This window comes from Buceros rhinoceros, unplaced genomic scaffold (assembly GCF_000710305.1).
Source record: "Buceros rhinoceros silvestris isolate BGI_N320 unplaced genomic scaffold, ASM71030v1 scaffold38788, whole genome shotgun sequence".
Taxonomy (NCBI): Eukaryota; Metazoa; Chordata; class Aves; order Bucerotiformes; family Bucerotidae; genus Buceros; species Buceros rhinoceros.
In genome coordinates this window covers 1-10,703 of record NW_010429250.1, presented here as the reverse complement: position 1 = coordinate 10,703, position 10,703 = coordinate 1, and the positions used below count along the sequence as shown (strand labels likewise).

Below are 10,703 nucleotides of genomic sequence, written 5' to 3'. Positions count from 1 at the left end.
GGGTGCGTGGGGTTGCGGGCGCAGCCATGGTTGCTGTTTGGTTGCTCGTGAGGCACATGATGTGACTCTGTGCTGGTAGAGGCATGGAGTGTGCTTGGTGTGCTGGCCGGTGTAGGCTTTATGTGGTGTGGTGGCTTTCTTTTCATCACCAGCATTATCCTGATAGAATTTTCCTGCACACGTTTTCAGTTTTGCTTTCCATTTACTTCTTCTGATGGCTCTTACTGTGTTTGTCCAAGTGTGAGGGGGACATCTTCTTGCCTGGGGAACTGGAGCTGGTTCTTTCCCAGGGCTGCTGCTGTCCAGCTGTGGGCAGATCTTGTCTACTCTGCTGCTCTGGCACAGCTGGGACTCGTTCTGGAGGTATCACATTGGAGGCAGTTAGAGTGTGTGCAGTTAGAATGGGTTTCACCATTTTTTCCCATTGCTTTTTTAAGTTGTATTTCTTTTTTCATGTTCAAGTTTCTTTTCCTACGAATATTATTTTCTTCTTTTTTTGTCCACTGATAGTATTTATATATACATGTTAATTCATGTTTTTCTTTATTTCTTATTTACATATTTTTTGTGTGTCAGGGTTGGGTTTGTTTTGTTTTTTTTTTTCTATTTTTCTCTTGATCTGCGTTTTTTTTGGTGCAAGTGTTTTTCCTTTCTCTGCAAATATCCTGCAGAATAGTTTTTGAGTCATTTGTCAGCCTCCACCCCTTCAGTTACTTGTCCTTCATCTGTTGACACTTACAAATAAGTGTGTAAATGTTGAGAAGAAGTTTTCATGAACTGTTCATACAATGACTGTGATTTCTGTATTTTGGGTTTTATACTGTGTGTTGGATTTGTTGTGAAAAGGTGGCAATGTTAGTTTTCTGGGAGGCAGGAGCATGTGGGAATATTTGCCTTTGACGTGCCGGTCTGCTTACATCTCGAAAGTGAAAGTGGGCTGAGTCCCAGTTTTGAGTCGTCACTGCTTCCTGGGAAGCTTCCGGCAGCAAGCTGGCTGCTGATACAGCGAGAATGGGGGGGTTCTCCTGAGATTTGGCAGGGGTTTCTTTTTTCATTTAACTGAAGTAATTAATGTGTATGTTGATGCTGTAAACTCTCACTGTGTTTATTTAGGTTTATTCTGTGTGTATTATGTTGGGACCTGCTGTCTTTTCTGTTCTTCTTTTGCAGGCTGCCTGTGTAGCAAAAGTTCCTACTAATGTCTTAGCTGGTGCACCTGGTACCCAGTGAGCTGCTTGATGGAGCTTAAATCTATCGTGTCAGATCACTTACGGTTTTTTACTGTCTCACTTTTGGAGTCTATTCCTGATATTTCAGTTTTGACTTCAGGCACTTTCTCCTGCATGCCTTCTGTGGGTCAGGAAGTACCGGTGTCATTTGAAGAGCAGGCTATCTCCTCTGATGTTTTCCTGTAGGTGGGCATGAAGTGCACAGATAACAGGCTTGCACTCGTATTTTCTACTGATTTTCTCTTTTGAATGTGTGTATGCACAGATGTGTGGGATAGGGATATGCAGTGCTGATGTGGTTTTCACCCACCTGAGAGGCAGTGGGAATAATTGTAATCCTTAGACCCAGTTCTCATGAGGATTTGGTTACATTTTGTGCAGTTTATATAGGGGAGAATGCTAGTGTGTCGTTTCTTGTCCGTATCCACTGAATTCTGTTCAGATCTCTTCTCCAAAACCTTTTGCAGCTTTTCCTCGGAAGGAGACAGGATTTGGTTTTGAGTAGCCTGCTAAGACTTATAATGTGAATTTGGTTGTGTTTTGTTTAGTGATTCATGCTAGAGCTGATAAGGTGGCATTACCTGGGAAGGAAAGGATGTTGAAATATGGCACTGTTTCAAGTTACAGAAAGCACGTACAATAATAAATCCAGATGTGATGCACGGAAATGCAGCAAGGTGGAAGGTGCTGTTGGCTCTGAGAAAGCATTTGAGGTGCTGGGGAGTTGGCAGAGAGGGGTGCGAAGAAGGATGATGTTTTTCTGGAGTTGGAGAATGTGTCAAAATGGATATGTTAGTGGCTAAATCACTGACTGTTGATGGATTGGAGGTGGTGAGGAGTAAGCCATGAGGATTAGGAGGAAAAACACTTAACAGAGTACCTGCCCCTCGTGTGGAGTTCACCCAGAGAGAAAAGGGCAAACGTTTCTCTTTTTCTCCCAAGCTGAAGACACAATGCTGCTTTGGTTTTGCTGGCATGTTCTGTCATCTCAGAATCCAAGCTTTCTAGGGTGAGGACTGTCTTACCTTCCCATAGAGGACCTAGAAGAAAGATCTAAGGCACTGTTCTCCACCTTTTTTGATCACAGACCCTATCAGTAATAAAATTGTGAGCATTCACCCCCAATATATATTTATTTCTAAATTATGTACATATATACTACTGTGCTATATGGATCTTATAAAATATATACACAAAAATAACAATTAAAAAAGACGAAGGAAAGGTTAAACACAGACTTTTAAAAAATGTTATTTATGAATCATATCAAAACCATTTTCTCTGTGCACCTCAGTGGATTGTTTTGCACCACCTCACTTTGGAGGCTACTGACTTGAGGTCTCCTGTAATATAAAGACATTTTTCAGTCATTCAGTAGTAACTGTTTTTTTCTGGTTTTTGTGTTTTAATGTTTGTGCTGAGTTTTCCAGTTTTGGAAAACAGGGCATGGTGGAAAGATAAAAAACTTTAGCCTACATCCACTCTGTGATTATGGCCCTGGCTTGACCCCAGGTCTTTGGCCCCGATGGTCTGGTGCTCTTCCAGGTGCAGTCTCACTGGAAGACAAAAGCTGAGAGCTGAGGCTTGGGAGTGGAAAGCATTTAGTCATTGCCTTTAACTTACTGTTAAGAGATGAAGTATTGTATTAAATACTAAAAATGTCCATAAAACAGGTTTATTTTGAAGTTGGGGATCCAGAAAAATCTTCAGCTTCTGACTAAGCTTCCTGTAGTTCTTCCTTTTTAGATTTTCTCATGCTTATAATACAGGTTTCATGAGAGCTGTCAGCTCTGTTGTGGTTTCAACTATTAATAAACTATGTTGTCTTTTTCCAAGGATTACTATGGAATTACATTCCCTGCTCCTGCAACGTTGACAGGCAGAGATGGGAGCCTTGCTAACAACCCGTACTCAGGTGAGTGCTATGTAAGGACGAGGATGGTAGGTGAGTTGTGCTTGTTTCTAAATGCAGGTCATTCTGCTTTTGGTGAAAGACCAACTATTTTTTTTCCTACTGTAAGCGGTTACAGTCAAACAGCCCAAACTAGTCAAACAAAATTGAGCATCTCCCTCTCAACCCTGATACTGATGTTTCTTCATGGCTTTGGTCAGTAATTCATATGTGATTGCTGCTGGGACTAGGTTGGATAGCCTTTGAGAATAACTGCAGAATTGTTATGAATGTAAGTGGCAGTGTCATTTAGTGCCCTTCCCAAGCACATACTGGTGCTTGGAAAATACTCCGTAGCTCAGTCATTCTTCTCAAAATTCAGCTGGCTTGGTTTCCTTTTCTGGCACTGCAGTAGAACCCCCTCAGCAGTTCCCCATACTTTGTTACTGCTATTTCAGCACTTGTATGCTCGCAGCAGGAGCTGCATCTAGCAAGCTCTTCCTCACCCTCCTGAAATCTAATGGGCTTCATTCCCAAAATCGTGGTCTAAGAAGCCCTTTCTTATTCCTGCTCTTGCTCTTCAGTTACCACTTTGCAAAGATGACATTAATGCCATCCAGGACTTCCAGCCAGTGGTTTTCATACCCTGCTATCTGATTACAGTTTAAAACTGTAGCCGTCAGCATTATAATTCCTGTCTTAACTGTTGTCATACTTATTGGTAACCCACAAAAAGGAGACTAGTTGGGAATGAGATAGGAGCGACTGAGGTATGTCACATCCCTAAAAAACATGAGAACATGCTGCTCTGTAGGCCGCCAGAAAATGCAAGTGTTCAGGAGTTTTCTGCTTCATAATCACTTCTCTCCGGAGACTGCCTTTGGGTTAATAACCACATTTCCCTTCCTACTTCTTCAATAAGGTGGCCCGCGATGCAAGCCTTGCTTTCCTGGCCTTCAGCTACTGTCTCCAGAACTTTGGTGGTGTGAGGAACCGGACATCTAACTAGTCATGCTTGACAAATAAACAGACATTGACAAAAATATGCCCACGACTGCCTGTAAATCCTAATTTGCTTTCAGCCCATGATGTTTAGCTAATCAGTTTAACCTCCAGGGGAGTCACACTTTAACCCAACCACCATTTATTTGCTCTTTGGCTATTTACCATAATTCTGCTTTTAGCATGTTTTGTTGCAATGATTTGGTAGTAGTGCATCTGCTCAGACCATGTGAGATAGGTAAGTATTAGTATCTCCATTTTGTCAATGGATTAGCCATGGCACGGAGTTCTGTTCCTGTGGCCATCAGGAGCAGAGACTGGGGAGTGCTTCCCATGAACAGCAGCAGGCTTCTGAGTGTAGGGTGTGCTCTCTTCTGTAGTTGTCTACTTGCATTCAGAGGATTTGCATCCTTTGAATCTTCCTCTTCTGGAGTAACTTTGATAGCTTTTCTGATCAGTTCTTTCTTTTGCAGGTGACGTAACAAAATTTGGCCGTGGGGATTCTGCCTCCCCTGCTCCAGCTACCACACTCGCCCAGCCACAGCAGAACCAGACGCAGACTCACCACACAACTCAGCAGCCGTTCCTCAACCCGACCCTGCCCCCGGGGTACAGCTACACTGGGTTACCTTACTATGCTGGTGTGCCTGGCGTACCCAGTGCATTCCAGTATGGGCCAACCATGTTTGTAAGTGTGACAGCCTAAACTGTAACCCTCCCTTCGTGCCCCTCTGGTTCTGCTCTCTCCAAACCTTCCACCATTTTGGAATCAAGGAATGTTTTGGGTTGGAAGGGACCTTCAAAGGTCATCTAGTCCAACCCCCCTGCCATGAGCAGGATCATCTGCCGCTAGATCAGGTTGCTCAGAGCCCTGTTCCAGCCTGACCTGGAATGTTTCTAGGGATGGGGCATCTACCACCTCTCTGAGCAGCCTCTGCCAGTGTCCCACCAGCCTCAGGGTAAAAAATTTCTTCCTTATGTCCAATTTAAACCTGCTCTCTTTCAGTTTAAGACTGTTGCACTGTAAGGCCTGGTAAAAGTTTTTCTCCATGCTTTCCCTCTAAGTACTGAAAGGCCACAGTAAGGTCTCCTTGGAGGCTTCTTATCACAACAGGCGCTGCTAAAAACTGCATCTTTCTTATAAACCCCCTTTAAGTACTAGAAGGCTGCAGTAAGATCTCCCTGGAGCCTTCTCTTCTCCAGCATAAACAACCCCAACTCTCTCAGCTTGTCCTCACAGGAGAGGTGTTTCCAGCCCCCTGATCATTTTTGTGGCTTCCTCTGCACCTATTCTAAGAGGTCCATGTCTTTCCTGTACCAAGGGCCCCGGAGCTGGTTCCAGTAGGCGAGTGGGGTCTCAGGAGAACGGAGTAATCTTCTTCAGTCTTCAAAAGATCTCCAAATATGTGCAAGCATGAGAAAACAGTTACAGTCCCTTCTCCATAAAAATGGGAAATTTAAAAGGCAGAACTCATGGACTCCTGCACAGGTTACTTTAAATAGCAGGCAGCTGCAGCTCATGGACTCAGTGTTCCTAAAAGCCCACAGCAGCCTCTGGAGACCAAAGGGAGACCCAGAGCTGAGTCAATGAGCTGAGAGTGCCTATGAAATAATTTTGAGGATGGAAAAGACCCCATTAAGTCAGAGAGCAGTGCTCATAGACGCAGGAGGAAGAAGGGTATTTGGGAAGAGGTGGCGTTTCTGATAGGAGGGTAGATGAGTCTGTTTTAGGACCCTGTAGGACAGTGTTTTATGAAACAGCCTGAGGCAGGAATCAATGTTTCATTTGATTCTGAGGGGAGAACTCTGTGGCTGTTGCTGCTTGGGTTTGTGGGTCAGAATTTGCTGTTCACATTCAGTGTTATGAAAGGAATGCGCAGCTTGTCCTGAGACGGGCTTGCAGTCAGAAGGGCAGCTCTAGCAGTAGATGCGGGGCTTACACAAATCGGCTACAGCAAGTTACTGCTGGAAGCATGAGTGCTGTGTCCTGGGCCATCCCAGTGCCCCCAACTCCAGATTAAATTTTCCATGTGAGGTGGAGGAGCCTTCCCCACTAGGTGGCAGAGGGAGCTTGCTTTCCGCATGCCGTTCCCCGGTTAACAGGCTTTTTGTTCCCTTATTTTGTCCAGGTACCTCCAGCATCTGCTAAACAGCATGGAGTCAATCTGAACACGGCGTCGACTCCTTTCCAGCAAGCCAGCGGCTATGGGCAGCACGGCTATGGGGCAGGTATGCTTACCACTGCGCTTCTCACGTGAGCGTCTGCAGAGCTGCTTGCACACTGTAACACCTCGTCTTGTACACACCGGCAGGCTACGATGACTTAACCCAGGGAACGGCAGCTGGAGATTACAGCAAAGGAGGCTACAGTGGGTCATCTCAAGCACAAAACAAATCTGCTGGCACTGGACCTGGGAAAGGTAACACAGGAGACTTGAGGTTGCTCTTGAGCGGGATTTAGTAGTGGGTATCTCCCAGTATTACCAGTGCTGTGCAGTCAACACAGCAGCGAGCTCTAAACAAGCTGTGTCTCCATCTCCCGTATACGAAATGCTTTTTAATGGCCCAAGTGTTCCTTCTAAACCTCATGGCTGAACTTTGCCTAAGCATTTGTGTGGCTGATGCGCAGCTTTGCCCACAGTTAGACACGGGAGAAATGGTGAGCTGGTTCCTCTGCCAAAGTGTTCTTTGAAGAGTAGGGATCCTGCAGCAGTGCCATGATTTTGAAGCCTAAGCAGCTGGATGCTCTGCTGAATTGGTCATCTGCCAAATGATGACTAAATTTTGAGTTCTTGGTAGGCACCTGAGATGGCCATGTGTTAGGGTTGAGCGGGGTAGTTCATACATCTCTGGGCTGTTGTTTCAGCTGCTGTCTGTACACCCAGCAATTCATTGCTTTGATTCTTGCCTGGAAATGTTTCCTTTGTGACTGTAAAGGCTGAAGAATTTGTACGGCTCGTATGAAAGCTTGACTCTGCACATGGTGGTTAGACCTGAGAATTGTACACTGAACTGCTACCACTAACTAGTTCATCTTTGGGCTTAAGCAAGTACCAGGCATTTCCTGTGCATTTGAAACACCAGCTAGACTGTCTTTGGCCAAGAGCTGATCATGCTTCTCCCCTGTAGAGGAGCAATCCACAAAGGAGCAATGTCCTCGAAGGGTACAGCCTTAGAGCAGAGCACACCCTCTGAGTCCCGTCCTCTGATTCACCGGCCAAAGGAACCACTGGTTTTATTCTGATCCAAGTAAAGACTGTGAACAAGTGGCTGGTTTGAGAGACACGTCACTGGGGAGTGAGTGTTTTCTGAGCCTGTTGTGGCACCAGCCGGTCCAGGTGGAAGCCAGCCTTAATCAGAGATACTCTCTGAGGGCAGAGGAGTGTTGCAGACCTCACCCTTTTGCAGGCTGTGAAAGGACAAGGGCTCAGATGTGTAGCAGATGCTGAGTCTCATTGTTCAGCATACTACTGGCAAGCTCTTGAATGCTGCAGTAGACAAATGCATCCCTAATGCTAGGGGAAAGCTGGCTTTTCACGGGCTTAAATGAGTGTTCGGTGCACCCAGCTGCTGCCTGGTGAAGGGCATTTGAGTTCAAGCAGTAACTGCTGGGTCATGGATGCAGGTGATCCAGCGGGCTGGTTTTCTGCTTTGTGGTGGGAGCCAGGAACTGAGCCCTTTCTTCTGCTCCAAGATGGGGTGCTGTGGGTCTAAGAGCACAGAGTACCTCCGCCCCAGGCTGGCCAGCAGCATAGCAGGGCGTGTGGTGCAGCAGCTGTGGATGAAGGTGCATCCACTGAGGTCAGCCACTGGAGGTGCCAGGAGCAAAGCATGGGGCTCATGCTGGGTGGTGGTTGACTTTCTCATTGTCAGTGGATTTTTTTGTTTTCCAGGTGTTTCTGTGACCTCAAGTAACACAGGTGTGCCTGATATCAGTGGCTCAGTCTATAACAAGACTCAGGTGAGCAGTGCTGGAGCCTCCTCCCTCATGGCCTGAGGCTAGGCTGATGGCTCCCCTCCCGTTCCCAGGCCAGCTGGTTTCACCTGCCCATGGTGCCCCGTGCGAGCTGTGTCCTGGGTGCAAATGAAATGTGATAGTGCTGATGGTTTTAGTTAAACTAGCCCCCAAAGCAGCTGAGAGGCTGTTTGCTTTTCACCAGAGAGACCAGTCAGCAGTATCCACTGCTAACACCTGAGGGTCCGTGTCCCATGCTCTGCTGTAGCCATTGCTCAGTCTACAGCCTCTCGGGAAGAGCAGAAAGTGCTCTGACAAGCTGTGGTGGGCAGTGGGCTTAAGTCCAGCTCCTGCTTTCTCATCCTTGCATTCTCAGCCAGGGGCAGTTGGTTTCTGGCTGTGATCCATGCTTACAGGGAGGAAGCCAGCTCTCAGCTGCATACTTAGTGTTAGGGGTCAGGCTTTGGCCAGGGGAAGGAAAAATCTTTCTGCAAGTTCTTCTTGTGGTTTAGTTGGGCTGCCCTGAGTAGGCTGAGTAATTCCAGGCTGTGCCCCCACAATGTGTGAAGGACTGATTTCAGACAGGTCCTGCCATCCTGTGTCCCCGTGAGTAAAAAGGGGTGAGGCACAACACGAGCACAGTAACCATGTAAATGTCCGAGGCGTTAGTGCAGAGATAAGGCTGAGAACAGGAGCAGAACTCACCTGCTGAAGTGTTTGCGGGTATTCGATGTGACTCGGCTTGCTCATGGGGCTGGTGAAAGGTTCAGATGATGTGTGTTTGGTCCACCTTTGTTCTTGACTGGTTACCATGGGGCTGTTCACACCAGTCTCTGACACTATCCTCCTCGCCTACCCTGCAGACGTTTGACAAGCAGGGGTTCCACGCTGGCACACCACCTCCTTTCAGCCTGCCCTCTGCTCTCGGATCGACTGGGCCCCTGAACCCTGGTGCTGCTCCGGGTTATGCTCCAGCCCCGTTTCTCCATATCCTGCCTGCACATCAGCAGCCTCATTCTCAGATGCTGCATCACCATCTTCAGCAAGATGGGCAGGTGAGTCAGTCCCTTCTGCCTCTACAGCAGGGCTAAGGGCAGATTGCTCCCCCCTTCTCCCCCCCATCACAGCAGAGTCTGGGAGGGTTCTGCTTCCTTCTAGTTTTCACTTTGCTCATTGGAAAAGAACCTTGGCAATGATTGCAGACTGATAGGCTTGATGCTGTTGGCCAGCTTGGGGAGGCAACCCCATGAAGTTCAGCAAGGGGAAGCGCCAAGTCCTGCCCTGGGGGGGAACAACCCTGTACACCAGTATACACTTGGGGCCAAAGTAGAGTTGCAAAAAATGCCCTGGGGGTCCTCATGGACCCCAGGTTGACCATGAGACAGCAGAGTTCCTAGCTACAAAGGCAGCCAAAGGAATCCCGGGTTGCATTAGGCCAAGTATTGGAAGCAGGTCAAAGGAGCTGATCCTTCCCCTCTGTTTGGCACTGCTGTGTGCAGTTCTGGGCTCCCCAGTACGAGAGAGACGTGGATGTACTGGAGAGAGTCCAACAAAGGGGCACGAGGGTGGTGACAGGACTGGAGTGTCTGCCCTTCAAGGAAAGGCTGAGAGAGCTGGGACTGTTCAGCCTGGAGAAGACCAGGGTGATCTTATCAATGAATGTCAATTCCTGAAGGGAGGATGCAAAGAGGATAGAGACAGCAGCTTTCCAGTGGTGCCCAGTGACAGGAGCAGAGACACTGGGCACAAACCGGAACAGAGGAGGTTCCTTCTGAACACCAGGAAACACTCTTTTACTGGGATGGTGACCAAATGCAGGCACAGGTTGACCAGTGAGATAGTGCAGTCTCCATCCTTGGAGCTGTCTGGACGTGCTCCTGGGCAGCCTTTGGGTGACCCTCCTTGAGGTTGGACAAGACACCTTGAGAGGTCCAGCCAACCTCATTCAGTCTGTGATTCTGTGAAGAGGCCCTCCCGGTGTGGGGTGTGGAGAGATGGGCTGTGAGGTGTGAATCCAAGGCTGGAGCTGCTGTCCCCTGGCTGCGGCAGGAGAGCAGGATGCCAGCACTTGTAATGTAACTCTGGGGGAACAATCGAGCATCCCCTTGCAGGTTGCGTGTTGGCTCTGATTCGGTTTCACCAGCCCATGGCCTTCCTTTCCTCACTGTAAATGTTCCCTGCAAAAACCGTGTTCTTCTGCCTTAGGGTCCAGAAACAGGACACAGCTTCTCTCGTCAAATGTGTGACACCCTGGCTGGTGCACTGCCTCTGTTCACCTGAGACAGCTTCTTTGCTGACCCCAGTCCTGCTCCTCTTCCCTTGTGCTTGGGTTGGGAGGTGGTGGGATGGTACGTCCCCATGTTGCTGCTCGGTGTCTCTGTGACTGCTCATCCTGGATTGTGAGACGCGGATCCGTCAGGGTGGAGCATCGCTGCGTTGGCGGGTGTCAGGTCCGTCCCCAGGGGTGACGGTCGGGCGGGCCTGTCTTCCTGAGAGCACTGGTGCTACAGCAGCTGACGCCCGTCTCCTTCCTTTCCAATTTCTAGGGTGGATCTGGCCAACGCAACCAACCCAGCACCATGCAGCAAAAGTCTCAGGCTACCAAAACCGCCTATGGCACTTCTCC

General features: G+C 48.1%; 1 protein-coding gene across 1 annotated transcript; it reads left to right on the top strand.

Annotated features, from left to right (window-relative positions):
• Positions 1 to 2,915: 2,915 nt before the first annotated feature.
• Positions 2,916 to 10,698, top strand: LOC104499116 (ubiquitin-associated protein 2-like; the record flags this gene model as incomplete). The annotated part of the gene is made up of 8 exons (XM_010142579.1): positions 2,916 to 2,960; positions 3,066 to 3,144; positions 4,596 to 4,810; positions 6,252 to 6,351; positions 6,435 to 6,542; positions 8,016 to 8,083; positions 8,941 to 9,132; positions 10,624 to 10,698. Coding segments are annotated over 8 exons (882 nt in total), but the record flags the coding sequence as incomplete, so codon positions are not given.
• Positions 10,699 to 10,703: the final 5 nt, after the last annotated feature.